At 36.3% G+C, this 15,211-nt stretch overlaps 3 protein-coding genes across 3 annotated transcripts in view; 2 read left to right on the forward strand and 1 right to left on the reverse strand.

Moving 5' to 3' along the window:
• Positions 1-3,033, reverse strand: part of LOC109826127 (centromere-associated protein E) — a 5,671-nt gene extending 2,638 nt beyond the window's left edge. The window contains exons 1-4 of the mRNA XM_020393104.1: positions 2,671-3,033; positions 2,488-2,590; positions 1,850-1,923; positions 1,107-1,721 (exon numbers count right to left, since the gene is read on the reverse strand). Coding sequence (XP_020248693.1) covers positions 1,107-1,721; positions 1,850-1,923; positions 2,488-2,590; positions 2,671-2,877 — 999 coding nt within the window. The 5' untranslated portion in view covers positions 2,878-3,033. The remainder of the gene's footprint in view (positions 1-1,106; positions 1,722-1,849; positions 1,924-2,487; positions 2,591-2,670) is intronic.
• Positions 6,542-9,328, forward strand: LOC109826310. The gene is made up of 5 exons (XM_020393330.1): positions 6,542-6,798; positions 6,883-6,985; positions 7,942-8,030; positions 8,386-8,497; positions 8,788-9,328. The coding sequence occupies exons 1-5, from the start codon at positions 6,640-6,642 to the stop codon at positions 8,949-8,951; spliced, it is 627 nt and encodes a 208-aa protein (XP_020248919.1). The 5' UTR covers positions 6,542-6,639; the 3' UTR covers positions 8,952-9,328.
• On the forward strand, positions 10,793-12,286 carry LOC109825894 (pentatricopeptide repeat-containing protein At2g18520, mitochondrial-like). The gene is made up of 2 exons (XM_020392806.1): positions 10,793-11,050; positions 11,194-12,286. The coding sequence occupies exons 1-2, from the start codon at positions 11,018-11,020 to the stop codon at positions 12,034-12,036; spliced, it is 876 nt and encodes a 291-aa protein (XP_020248395.1). The 5' UTR covers positions 10,793-11,017; the 3' UTR covers positions 12,037-12,286.

Consider the following 15,211-nt stretch of genomic DNA (forward strand, 5'->3'; position numbering starts at 1 on the left):
TCCCGGCGCAAACTTCGGGTGTGTCAGAACCCCTTTAAGCAATCAAAATTTCCCAATAGACCCCCCTTCCAGAAAATGGCAAATAACCAGATTGTCCTTGAAAGAGAAAAAAAAACTCAATTTAATCATTTTCAACTTATGGGCTGCACAACCCCTCCCCCCTGATTGGGATTTTTTTTTCCTCTTAAGGGCATTCTAGTTATTTCTCATTTACAGGTGGTGTTGTGGGCAAAAAGAATTAGAGGGGCTTCGTTGGCCCACCACTAATACGAATGGAAAATTTGTGCGCCTAAAACATTAATGTATAAAAATCTGTGACTATAAGCTTCAATCTGTGGATTTATGCCTACTGTTGAACTATTCGATGTGCAACTAATTAGTGCATTTGAGATGTCTTCGCACTGTTCAAAAACCAATTTATACTTATTAGTTCTCACTAGATTATGAAAATGTGCAGTATACATCCTTCTTAAGGAAAGTCATGGCCAAGGGTTTACAGAGTCACTAACATTATAATTGCATTCCGGCGTACACACACACAGTCAGAGCTTCCAGCCCTCTACTTCATAGTCAGCAATCAACATAAATATAAGCTAGGAATTAGATGCAGTGAACACTGGAGATAATATCTAGAAACAATCTTATCAGTTGAAAGTGAGCCAGAGAAACCTGGCGATAATTTGCAGGAAACAACCTAATAAAATGAAAAAGAGTCAGTGCATCTTGCAGTGATAGGGAGCATGAGCATTTATGTGATACTTGTAGAAAGGCACAAATCTCTGCAACTGGTCCTACATGAATACAAGTATGCAACTTATCCACATTTGAGATATAGGACAAGCACTGATATCTAAATGCAATACTTATTAAGTACAAGATTCAACCTTGGAAAAATATAAAGGTTAAAACAGTATAAGGAGCAACCTTTTACTAAACATCTAACAAGGAAGTAACTAGAGCATAAGAGGCCTTAGTACCTAAAAGAGTAAATAAATAAACAAACAAATTAATAACACTAGGCACCAGCTACGCTTACACAATAAAACATAGAAAGCTAAAAGAATAAAGCATAATAAATGTTGAAGATAGAATCATATGACACTTACATGGACTGGAGCAGATGCTCCTGTTACAGGAGAATCATCAGATAGACGGCGTTTATGCTTCTGAGTTGTGCCTTGTTCTGTACTTTCTGATTTACGTTTCCTTGAACTCTTTCTTGGATTACTCTCGGATGGTGTCTGTGAAGCACTTTCTGAGTTTTCCTTAGAAAGTCTGGATTTCCCAATAGTGCATTTTGCGAGCTTGGACAAATCATCTCTTAATTTAGCAATTGTGTCATCCTTCTCCTTTGCCAACGAGTGTAGTTCAGCTATCATTTGATCCTTCTCATCGGCTGACTTCTGCAAGTTCTGCAAATTATTTTGAAGCTTCTCTACAGCTTCATTAGCATGCTCAAGTTCAATTTTCCTACTCTTGAGAGCAGTAATGTAGTCATTCTCCATTTTCTTTAACTGATTCCACACGAAATCCTTCTCTGCTAACAAGGAAGAAACCTCAGCCTCCTTCTTCGAACTGAGTTTTTTATAGGAATGCTTCAACTTTCTTAAATCTCCCTTTAAAGCTTCCATACACCATTCTTCTTCTTTTGAATTGTCCCCATGGCTCGAGTCTCCGACTCCTTTTCTACTTTTACCAGCTTCTCCGGTTATTAGTTTCTCCTAAAAATCAAAAAGTTCAAAATCAAAAGGTAAAGGGATTACAACGCAAATACTACTACTGCACTCAGTATGCGACTAAATTTCACAAGACAAAATAAGAATTTCCACTTGAGAGAGTACAATCAAACCTTTAACTCTGAGATCTGAGAACTCAAATCTTCCACACAAACACGAAAATCCTCCAAATCAGACTCAGCAAGTTCTGATCCATGAAACATGAAAAGAAAAAAGAAAACATTATGAGCAGAACAATCAAATGCCCCCAAAAACTACCAATAATTTCTAAAGGGCTAAAATGTTGCAAGATTTCCTTTAGCCAAATCTAAATCTTTCACGTCAAACCAAAAAGGCCCTAATCTGAACCAAACTCTCTATTGTGTTGAAGCACAAAAAGTTGCAATTTTTCCTTTGAAAAGGTTAATTGCAGATAGCCCCCTCATCTAAACATTGAGCAAGCACTTATCACCCTTTAACTATTTTCCTATTGGAAAGCACCCCTCAACGACTGATTTCTTCTCAAATGTGAAGCACTTAGTGGGAGCGACTAAAATTGTTGAGAGGTGATAAAATGCGCTGGTGAGGGGGCTATCTACAATTTACCCAAAAAGAAACCAAATTTGCAACTCCCATGTTTATACAATTCCAATGCCCTAAAGAACCCATAAACGCTAGATTTCTTCCCCAATTCCTTATAAAGAACCGTAACATAACCGAAGAAAACCCTAGCCTTAACAAAAGAAGAAAATAAAAAGGAAGAAAATCTGACCATATTGCTTCTTATACCAAAGCACATCCCTCTGCTTCGCTTCCACCATCAGGTCGACCTTCGCTGTCTGAATCTTGCGGCCTTTCGCCTCCTCTTTCTTCAACTGCAGACAAAAGAACCGCCTTTGAGATCAGGAACTGAGAAATTGGGGGTTTAGGGTTAGGGTTAGGGTTTTGGTCGAACCTGAGCGATGTGGGACTCGAGGAAGCGGGCTCTCGAAGAGAAGTGATCGTGCTGGAGATGGATGTACTGCTCGAGGAACTTGCGGTCGTCGACTAGGGTTTCGATCTGGGACTGCTGAGATTTCATCAACTCGACCAGGGCGTTGAAGATTCTCTCCCATTGGCGGCGGTCGGAGGAGGATGATGGAGAATTACGCGGCTTGGCCATGTAGAGGGAGAGAGAGAGAGAATAAATTTAAATCTTGGGAGAGGAGAGAGAGAAGACCGTTGGGACTCGGGAGAGGAGACTGAAGGGAGATAATCTTCTATGTACATAATTTATACAATCTGTCTACATAATGCTACTTGCTAAAGTGAATCAAACTCAAACCATCAATGCATACCATTAATCAAGTTAGCCTTCTCTGTCCTTCACACTCAATTCGAGAAATTCTTGGTACTCCATGAGAAAATTTGATGAAATTAAATAATTTATCTCATGCTACACATCCTTTTCTTATTTTTGGTGGGGTGGCACTAGGGGCACACCCTCAATCACATCTCCAACCATACCCCCTCTCTCATTTGCTACAGTGCACCAGAATTTTAAAATCTCATGTGGGGCCCGGTGCACTGTAGCAAATGAGAGAGGGGGTGTGGTTGAAGGTGTGGTTGGGGGGTGTGCCCCTATCATTTTCCTTTTTGGTGTTACGTAGTACTAGTGTGTACAACCTTTTTTTTTCTACAGTAATTCCGATTTTAATTTTGGATTGCTACAGCATCTCATCTCTGCTATAGTATTTTCGTACGTTACAATAATATTTTTTCAAAAAAACAGTATTCAGTTTCATGTTTGTTACAGTAATAATACTACAGTAAATTCTACTGTAATATTTACTGTAGTATGAATAGTAATTTTCTTTAGTTCTCCCATTTGTAGAGAGGAATAGATTTATGGAGCATTACATGGAAGTCAAAAGACAAATTAAGTTTTAATAGTAACAATTATCCCTCTCCCGTTCATTTCTCTCTCTTGAGAATAGCAGCTACACATTAGCTAACTAATGATCCGTTTTTAAGATTAAATGATTAATGTGACTTCCTTTTTAGATTTTTTTGCAAAAAAACCAAAGGTCTATACTCGACGAAATGATCTCACTAGGACATTAGAATTTAAAATAAAGGAGAAACATGTCCAAATTTGTATATGGCTAGGCATATCATATCTAAGTTGCTTTTAAAAAAACAGTATTATTTCAGTGCGTGCAATGCATGCATGACACAAAATGTAAGAGAAGTGTTGCAATCAAATTGTCAAAGAAACATAAAAATATGATTTTGAGTGTATTTAACTTTCTCTTTCTTTTTTATTTCTCCAACTTGTAAGGTTATTTGAGTTTTCCCTCCAAATGTGTGGACATTCCATTTGATTGTTTTAAAAATGAGGGTATTTTTGTTTTTTTTTAAGAGAGGTATTTCGAGATAGTTTTCTTCAAAATGGATAGATATGATCAAGTATATTTTTCTTTTTTTCAAGTTTAAGATCCTTTTTTTAGATTTTTTCCCCCAATGGTGGGGACATTCCATTTAATCTTGTTAATTGTGAGGGTATTTTTCTTAATTTTTGAAGTGTGATGGCAATTAGAATTTATAGTTTTAAGTGTAAGTGTATTTTTAAGAATTCTAAAAGTGTGGCTCATAATGATGAAAAATGGTGCTAGAATATAAAAAAATATAATCATCAAACATTATTATAATTTTAAAGTTATGGTGTAATGGTTATAGGGCCTTTAAAATAGGAGTTGTTCTACAGGGACCCCAAATCATGGGACCCAAGGGGAGACATGTGAGGTGTCAACCCCTGGGTGCATGATCTACTGTTCATGAACAGCAGATCATGCACCCAGGGGTTGACACCTCACCTGTCCCCCATTGGGTCCCATGATTTGCGGTCTCCAAGGAATTTTTCTTAAAATAGTATTAGATCCCTCACCCCTTATGCACACATGACACATGGACTGTTTCTTTCCATGTATTGGTAGATTATACAATGAAAAATGTGACTCACAAGCTTACAGTTCTAAGTAATTATTAAATACGTTATTTGTTTATCTGTTTTCATCTCTCGAATTTGGGTTGACACGTAGTATAAATGTATCAATGTAATCCCCTAAAATTATATTAATTTTACTTGAATTTATGATTTTCATCACATATGCCCAACAAAATGTATGTGCAACCAAACAAAAAATTTGATAAAAATTTATCCTTCATGCAAATACACTTTAATCTCCATTGCAGGCATATAGATTTTAAGAATCGATTTTCCTAGATCCATAACATACATCATAATACAATTTATTAACCAAACAACCCCTATCAAAAAAATCTATTATGTTTCATATTCTAAATTTACTCCTTCACATTACTGAATTTGCTATTTATTCCCTTAAGTCTTATAGGTTAGACAAATTGGTGCCCATGGTGATTTCGGTTTGGACTTAATAAATCAACTTTATATGTGGTGCCCATGGTGAATTGTGTATTAGATATGTTTAACACTTACTTCACTTCCATACCCTAAAGTTTACCTCTTTCTTTATTTTGATACCACAGAGTATCTTTTTAACACTTTGATACCATAGAAATTTGCATTCAACTTCACTTTAATATCCAAATATATTTTAATATTTTGATACCCTAAAGTTTCAATTCAAGCTAATTCACTTTGATACCTAGTGTAGATCACATCAGATTTTCAATTGAATTTATATGACATCTTTAGCAAATGATATATTTAGATCCATTTTTTCTGGTTCCTAAATACCGATTATCATAATTTAGACAGGAACATCAAAATGAAATGTGATTGAAATTTTAGGGTATCAAAGTGTTATAAGATACTTTGTGGGTATCAAACTGAATTGGATTGTAACCTTGGGGTATCAAAGGGTTGGAATAATATTTTAGGGTATCAAAGTTAAAATAGGAAAAGTCCGGGGTATCAAAGTTAAAATAGAAATTTGCATTCAACTTCACTTTAATATCTTAATATATTTTAATATCTTGATACCCTAAAGTTTCAATTCAAGCTAATTCACTTTAATACCTAGTGTTGATCACATCAGATTTTCAATTGAATTTATATGACATCTTTAGCAAATGATATATTTAGATCCATTTTTCTGGTTCCTAAATACCGGTTATCATAATTTAGACAGGAACATCCAAATGAAATGTGATTGAAACTTTAGGGTATCAAAGTGTTATAAGATACTTTGCGGGTATCAAACTGAATTGGATTGTAACCTTGGGGTATCAAAGGGTTGGAATAATATTTTAGGGTATCAAAGTTAAAATTGGAAAAGTCCGGGGTATCAAAGTTAAAATAGAAATTTGCATTCAACTTCACTTTAATATCTTAATATATTTTAATATCTTGATACCCTAAAGTTTCAATTCAAGCTAATTCACTTTAATACCTAGTGTTGATCACATCAGATTTTCAATTGAATTTATATGACATCTTTAGCAAATGATATATTTAGATCCATTTTTCTGGTTCCTAAATACCGGTTATCATAATTTAGACAGGAACATCCAAATGAAATGTGATTGAAACTTTAGGGTATCAAAGTGTTATAAGATACTTTGCGGGTATCAAACTGAATTGGATTGTAACCTTGGGGTATCAAAGGGTTGGAATAATATTTTAGGGTATCAAAGTTAAAATTGGAAAAGTCTGGGGTATCAAAGTGAATATAAGCCTAAAACTTTTGAGTTCTTCAAATTTAAAGGGTCCTCGTGAAAATACCATTATGCTAGGGACCTAACAGAATATTATATATCATATATACAACAGAAAACAAAAGAATAATTATTGAACTCCGAATTTTTCCTTTTCCACCGGTTCTACTTCTGCTGCACAAAACCCCGAGCAAAAAAAAAAAAAAAAAAGAAGGAAGCTCGAGATCAGAAAATAAAAATAGTAATGGGCGCCTCTGAATCTCTACTGCTCAACAAACGACAGCAACAGCATCATCAAGATCAGCAGCAGCAGCGGATTCCGATCGTCGATGAGATCACCACCGTCTCCGAGAAGGTCGACGGCGTGGATCCAATCCTCCTGCGCATCCAAGCCCTAAAATTAGTAACCCCCTCTCTCTAAACCCTAATTTGCTCCTTTATAATTTTCCTTTTTTTTTAATTTTTAATTTAAAAAATTTTTTGGCAGACGGAACCGATACTGAAATCGCCGCCTCAAACTGAGGGCAGCTTGAGTGATATCTTAGTTGCCAGAAAGCCCTCGTCTTCATCCTCTGCTCCTTCAGTTTCAGGTAAATGATTTATAAATTTACCATCTTTGTTTATTCAGTGAAGCGCCCAATTTAGTTTTGTTGATGAAGCCCTAATATTGCTCACTGTATCAGTTGAAGTACACAAGAAAGGTTAAATTGCTGATAACCCCTCATCTAGACCTTCACTTGCACTTACGATTCCTAAATTCTCATTTTTAGAAAGGATAAACTGCAGAAAATAGTTGAAAGGTAATAAGTGTTAATGAAGTTCTAGATATGAGGGGTTATATGCAATTTAACCTATACAAAATTTGAGTAAGCAAAGCTAATAGGTAAATATGGCTACAAGCGAACTTTGAGTTGTTTACAAAAAAGAAAAAGGTCTATTGAAATGCATTTTGATTTTTTGTGTGCTTACAAGAATAGTAAGAAGAAAGGTAACATCTTTAGACAAGAAAGGATTGTGAATTCACAAATTTGTGCCGCAATGATTTACAAGTAATAATTATATGCTTGCCGAAAGGGAATCTATCTGAGATGTCTTACTGCCTAACTCTAATCTGACTAACATAGTTTTGCAACATCCAAAACTACTAATTGTCCGTGGATTATTTTCAGCAGTTTATAAATACAAGACGCGCTGAAAGTTCAAATCATAAAATTTTGTGACAACATGGAAAGTATAAAATAATACCTTTATGTGAGAAAAGCAGGAATAGCTAAGATGTGCTGTGTTTTGTTTAAACTTGTTTTTTTTTTTCAAAAAAAATCTGCTTCCCTTGATAGTCATTCTCTTCCCGTGTCGTGTAACACGTCTGTCCTAATATTCCAGAAATCCCTTTGTCATGTTTACTACTTGGAACACTGATTGTAACATGTGCATCCATTTGAGTCCGACCACCTGAACTGAATTTGACAAGCCACTCTATTCTAGTACGATCTATTTATGACTTCTTATACTGATCATGTACTTTATTTTCCTTTTTTTGGCTTAGGTACTTTGAATCCCAATGTTCTACTAGAACTCTTCTCTATGTATCGTGAATGGCAGGAAGAGAAGGCCAAAAAGATTAGTCAGAAACAGGTATCCTCTTTCTTTCTTTCTTTCTTTCTTTCTTTTTCAATATCCCACTGTTCTTCTGGATGTATAGAATATTTCTGTTCCTAATCCGATTAGATCTCTTGTAGTTAGTTAGCAAGTAAAAATAGGTTGAACTATTCAAGTTCTCATTTAGAATGAAGGAATGGTGCCTTATGCTTTGTGTCATTCATGGAGATAGCAATATGCAGTTCAAAATCCATAAACTCTTTGATTTGCGATGTCAATGGACTAAACTGAAACACCTCAACTTCTAGAACTACATCAACTTACATGACATACGAGAATATGCCTGCTTTTGCTAACAAATGAAGAGTGTTGTAACTGTTAAATTTCGCAGGAGGAGATCGAAATGAAGATTGAAACAGCGGATGCCTTGGCTGTCAAACTTCTCCAGAGATTCAATTATTCAGTCTCGTCTATGAGGACAACTGCACACAGCTTTGCCGAAGGTAATCATCCATTCCCTGTTAGAATAACCACCACAACAATGAACCCTTTCTATCAAAATTTTGAAGCGGACTACATGAATTCTATTCTTCCATTCTGTCAGGGTTATCTCCTAAGTTTAGTTAATTATTATCATATCCTTCTTAATTGCTTCCAACCAAGTTCTCTTAAAGCTTGCCTCTAACCCTCATTGTCACATTAGCTATTCCAAACTGGTGCTTTCGTTCTCAGCTATTCTCATAAACTGATATTTGAAATCTACTCATGTTGATTATACCTTTCAAAATTGCAGCTCAGCCTTTACAGGTCGAGGTGGGCGAACTCAAAGGCAGGCTTACAGAGGTGATAAGCAACTGTGATGCATTATGCAAGCGAATCGCTGCAGAAGGGCCAGAAACACTTCGATCATCGGTCAAGCCATTTTCTTCCAGCAACATACAGGCAGAAGATGTATGATATACTTCGAGCCTTCCAAGTGTATTTGTAATAAGTAGAAGAAGGCATCTGAAGGTGGTGAGACTTCATAGTTGGGCACCAGGAGTGAATCTGGTACTACTACATGGAGTACACATGTTGAGGTAAAATCTGCATCTCTTTTGCTTCAGAAACCGCAGAAACATTTGCAATGAAGCCATTCCCACGCAGCGGATGTTGTCCTGAAGAAAATGTCATTGTTTTTGTTGTGATGCTGTATAAATACCATTAAAAGGGAAAAAGAATGAAAACAAAAAAAAAAGGTTACAGTTGATGACCGGACAAATCCTGAATTTGTGAAGTTACAACTCGTGATTGGAGTCATTCAATATTGAAAGTTAAATATGTATTAAATCTGATGTGATCTGTTTTTTTTTTTAGCATTTCACATTCCCCCTTATAACCACAGGTCTAACTCTCAAAGACATTATTTATGTAGGAATGAGATACGACTCTTTGTTTTATCTCTAGGATTAGTTGGTCGATCTTCTAGAAGGCAGCAAAAACAACACCCGAGTGCTACAAAGTATATTTCTAGTTGCAATTAATTAAGTTTTGTTTTTTGTTTATAATTGTAAATTGATTTGCAGTTTCTAAGGGGCTGTTTGGTTGTTGTTGGTAAAGTTGTGTATTTATGACACAACTTGGAAAGTTGTTGTCCACCTCATCAATTTCACTTTTATACTTTTCTTTGTTTGTTTTTGTTTCCATTGGAATCATAAATTGCTTGTTTGGTTTGCAAATGTAACTTTAAGGGGCTGTTTGGTTGTTGTTGGTAAAGTTGTGTATTTATGACACAACTTGGAAAGTTGTTGTCCACCTCATCAATTTCACTTTTATACTTTTCTTTGTTTGTTTTTGATTCCATTGGAATCATAAAACACTTGTTTGGTTTGCAAAATAAAACTTTAATTGTTTGTTTGGAAAGTGTAAAAAGTGGTCCCTACTCAAATGATCATATTGGTTAGAATTATTTTTTATTATTTTTTCCTAACTTCAATGTTAGCTTTCTCCTAAAATCATGTCTTTTTTTTATGAAATCACTTTACAAGCCACATCAGCATATAAAATCACTTTACACTATTTTCACAACTACAAACAAACAATTGAAAGTGATGAAAGCTGACATTGGGACCCACTTTTTTACATTTTACATCCTTTTACATGGTAAAAACATACAACCAAACAGCCCCTAATTGTTTGTTTGGAAAGTGTAAAAAGTGGTCTCTACACAAATGATCATATTGGTTGGAATTATTTTTTATTATTTTTCTCTGATTTTAATGTCAGCTTTCTTCTAAAATCATGTCTTTTTTTTTATGAAATCACTTTACAAGCCACATCAGTATATGAAATCACTTTACACTATTTTCACAACTACAAACAAACAATTGAAAGTGATGAAAGCTGACATTGGGACCCACTTTTTTACACTTTCCATCCTTTTACATGATAAAAACATACAACCAAACAGCCCCTAAGCTGCGGTTGGCCGACTTGACAGTAATTTTTAACTTTTTAATTAATGGGAAAGGCTCACAATTTTTGTTGCAGCCAAATTATTTCTATAAATAAATATAAATCCAATTACCTTCCACAGCTAGCCTGTTGCTTACTTAAAAAATAGATATCTGACTACAGCATCTAATGCTGGAGCTCAGTCAACCAAACAGTCCTTTTCATACAAACAAATACTCTCTTTCCAAAACCAAATATTAAAAATTGAACAATTTTTGCATTGGATCGAACACTGAATCTAAATTTTAAAATACTCTCCCCCACAATAAAACATCGAGCATTTTCTCCATAATTTTTCTTTACCTGAGGTGTTTTCTGCAAATACCCCATTTAACATCCAACTCAGGTCAAGAACTCCCGATCGCAAAAACGCTCACTCCAAAACCCTAAACCCCCAACCGTAACAAGATCTAACCCAAAAAAATGGCCGCCTCCTTCCTCTCCTCCTGCGCCGCCGCGAAACATACCCCCAATCCAAACAAGACGAGCCCTTTCTCTCAACCCTAATTTTGACCTACGGCTCCGCTTTTATGCTCCCCGATGCCCGCAAGCTGTTCGATGAAATTCCCCAACCGTCCACTCTCTCCTCCAGCGCCGCCGCGAAACATACCCCCAATCCAAACAAGACGAGCCCTTTCTCTCAACCCTAATTTTGACCTACGGCTCCGCTTTTATGCTCCCCGATGCCCGCAAGCTGTTCGATGAAATTCCCCAACCAACTTCGACCTCGTTCAACGCGCTACTCTCGGCCCAAATAAAAGCTAAGAAGCCCCACTTTGTTCCTCAGCTGTTTGTCGATTTACCTGCTAAGCACGAGTCGATTGTACCCGATTCGGTTAGCTATGGGATCTTGATTAAGTCGTTTTGTCTCAGTGGGAAGACCCAGAAGGCTTTTGAGGCTTTTAGTGAATTGAAGGAGAAGGGAATGGAACCTAGTTTGATTGTTTATACAACTCTCGTTGATTCTTATTATAAAATGGGGAAGCGCGAAGAGGCCGAGAAGTTGTGGGATGAGATGGTGGGCAAAGGGATTAAGCCGGATTTGGCAGCTTATAATGTGAAGGCAATGTACCCGGCGAAGAATGGGAGCCCGGAGGAGGTAGTTGAGGTGATGAGGGAGATGGAGGCAGCGGAGATGAAGCCGGATGCTATAACTCATAACTATTTGATTACATGTTATTGTAGGAATGGGAGGTTTGAGGAGGCGAAGGAGGCATATGAGGAGTTTAGGAAGAAGAGGATTGATCCAAATGCGGGGATATTTAAGATGTTAGTTCAGTTCTTGTGTGAGAATGGGGATTTTGATGGGGGGTTGATGGTTTGTAGGGATAGCATGAAGTGTAATAAGATTCCGGATTTTAAGACGACGAGTGCCTTGGTTGAGGGGTTGGTGAAGGGAGGGAAGGTGGAGGAGGCAAAGGAGGTGATTGGTGTTGTGAAGGAGAGGTTTCCAGATAATCTTTTGGGGGGTTGGAGGATGTTAGAGAAGAAACTGGGTTTGAGCGTAGATGGGCAAGTTTCTGAACAACCACAGGTTGAGGCTGCTTAAATTTGATCTTCGGTGGAAAGTGTAGCGATGCCTGCTATCTCATGGAAATATTGGAGCACATTCCGAACTTCCCAGGCTCTGTTTCTGAGTCGGTACCATGTTTTTTTATCACTGTTTTTTTATGCTTATGTTTCTCTATGTTTTGTTGGCATAAGTTCTGATTGGTATGGAACATGATCAATATCATCTTTTGAATTACCCTTTTTCATGATATTATAATATATTATGAAATATGATGGTTCTGATGTCTTTTCTACGTGCCCTGAGTGGCTATTGTGTTAGATTTGCTCTAGTATAATTGAATTTTAATGCATCTCATGAACTTTATGGATTTATGTGGACTTGTACTCTACTGTTAAGAGGGAGTTGTATAATTTACTTGTGTTTTTAGGCTGTACGGAGATGACGCAAAATAGAACTAAATGGAAGAATAGGATTAATGTAGGTGACCCAAAAAGTTTTTGGGATAAAAGGTTTTTTTGTTGTTTATGTTTGAGTATGTTCTTAAGATCAAACAAATGTGGGAGTGTTGTGAATGCTAACTACTAATTCTGCTATTCTATTTCAATCAAATCCATTGTTTTTTCTATACGCATGCAAGTCATCTGCTCTGCTTCATGTTTATTGAGTGGGGATTATATTCTCTGGTATAATATCCATTCAAACATCTAATTTCTCTATGATGTTCTCTATTGCACTTGCTTCTGACATAGAGCTTTGCATTTATTGTTTTAGACTGTCATTTTTCCGTCTTTCAAACTTTTTTCTTTGATGGTTAGACCGATGAACAGCACTAATTAGGATCTCTCTTTCGTCTCTAAAGAAATGGAAATGGATGTTCCATCATCTTGAGGCAATTTCCAAGAAGTATGAGAAACTCCAGATTGAGATGTTGAGTTGCAGGATTGTATCCGATGCCGGCAACTAATAATTTTTATTTATGGTTATATGCATCCACAGTGTAATAGGTCCTCCCGAGAGCTGACGAGTCTGTTGGCTGGATGCAATTGCTTCTGATTATCTGTTTACTATTTACTGTTAGGGTGATAGGCTTGAGGATCAAAAGAACACTTATTAATGGGAGTTTTATGACCCCGCTTGGATTTCAATGAAAATAAAAACATAATCAGCAGAGTGTACCCCTCAAAATTATATACGCAAGTCTACCCCTCAAAATTAGATATCGGATGTTGTACCTTTAATTCTACCACGTTGAGTTAAAATGCGCCGAGTGTTTTCAGTAAAATTCCCAAGATATTTCTAATTTTCCTGTTGGTTTGTTCGGTAAAAAAAATTCCCCTACCACCGCTCAAAAAATATGGCTGATTTGAGGATAATATTAAGGTACAATGTATATCGCTCTTGTACCATAAGACAAATAAATATTGATTCTTCTTTCTGAATTGCTATCCGAAGGTATGAGCGTCTTAGGATATCCCAATTTTGTGTCTTATATAGTAAGATGTTTATCTGAAAATTTCTGCGTGTCGACTTTTAAAAATTAACGTTGTATCTGATATAGTAAACTACAAATTGCTCATGTACTAATAAAAGAAACAGAAACTTGAAAATTTTTTTTTCTATAAACTACTATTAGAAGTTATTAGTGTACAAGGGCATCAAAATCTTGTGTTTTATAGCACTAAGTAGTACAGTTCTTAGAGCATGTCCAACAGCTTCATCATTTCTCACTTTTGGAGAATTTAGTTAGGTTTTTGGTCCAACAGATTCCCCCACCTCATTCCTCAAAATAGGGATGGAGGAGAAAAAATGGGGAAGTTTCCCCAAATCTGCTTCTTCAAAATGAGGAAGCTGTTGGAGTTGATGTAAAAATAATTTGGAGAATATGACTTTTGTTTTCTCATTTTGGAGAAAATTTTAAAGAAGCGGTTGGAGACACCGTAACATCCGGTATGACTAGTTTAACAAGTAAGATTTCTTGTAGAAATTCAAAACTCCTCTACTATAGGTAGCGCTCGCGAGATGGAGCGGGTCAGCAGATAACTGAATCCCTCGGCGGTTAATCCGGCAAATAATCCGTTAAGAAAATCGGCAAACGGTGCGCTGCTCCGCGCGCGCGAATTAAATTTGACCCTTATCCTCTAATCTGGGCCGTCCGAACCCCTCAACATCCTACGGCCCCGATCGAGCGACGGCTGTCACTGGCGTTCAGCTTTAGCCCTCGGGAACCCAACGCGTACGACCCGGACGACCGGCACGCGTCCTTCGCTGGCAGGCTGGACCGCACGTGCGGGCTTGAATCGGATCCCGATTCATCCGGTGCCCGAGGACGTCGCCGGTTGGTTACCCCATTACTCTTCCAATTAACGACACGCTTTTTTTCGGTCACTCACGAGTTCACCTGCTGAGTGACCGTGGGTCCCGACGCTGTTAGGCAACCGCGGGTGTGATTTGGAGTTTTTGAAAAACTAGCGTCGTGATTTGTAACCAATTCTTTTGGATCTACTTAAAGGCGGGCCAGCGTTCGCTCTCTCATCCTCGAGCTCTTCATGATTTTTCTTTATTTTCTCTTTTTTATGTTTTATTTTCCCCCTTTTATTCTTTATTAATCTTTTAATCTTTTCAGAATTAATATTTCCATAAATTTTCTTTAAATTTTCTAGCTCGAGAAGGGCTCTGAATTCAAATATTAACACATGGAACTTTTATTTGTTTATTTATCTATTTTCTTCAAATCTTCTTCACTTCATTTATTGTCAATATATATTCAAGGTGAACTCTAATGTGAATTATACCTATATTTAATTCTGCTTTATTTATTATTTTTTTCTCAAGGATATTATACTTACAATTCCTTCTGTTGTTTGTTCTTCAAACTAAATCTTTCAGAATCAAAAAGTTTCTAAATCTAAGATTTCAAATTCAAAGGTTATTCTGGAGAAGTTTAATCAACTAGTTTGATTTTTTTTTTTTTTTTGATTCTGTATTTATTTTCATTTTGCAAGAAATCCTATCCAATGTGGAATCATACTCATAATTAATTAAAATTTTGATTTTTTTTCTCAATAAAGAATCTATATTTAGTTACGATTTTTTTTGTTATCAAAATTAAATCTTTCGCAAAAAAAATCTAGATCGAGGGGTGCTCTGAATTCAAAGTTTATTATTTTGTTGAATTTTTCTGATTTAATTATATTGTTGTGAAATATTAGAG

The sequence above is a fragment of the Asparagus officinalis genome, chromosome 10 (assembly GCF_001876935.1).
Source record: "Asparagus officinalis chromosome 10, Aspof.V1, whole genome shotgun sequence".
Taxonomy (NCBI): Eukaryota; Viridiplantae; Streptophyta; class Magnoliopsida; order Asparagales; family Asparagaceae; genus Asparagus; species Asparagus officinalis.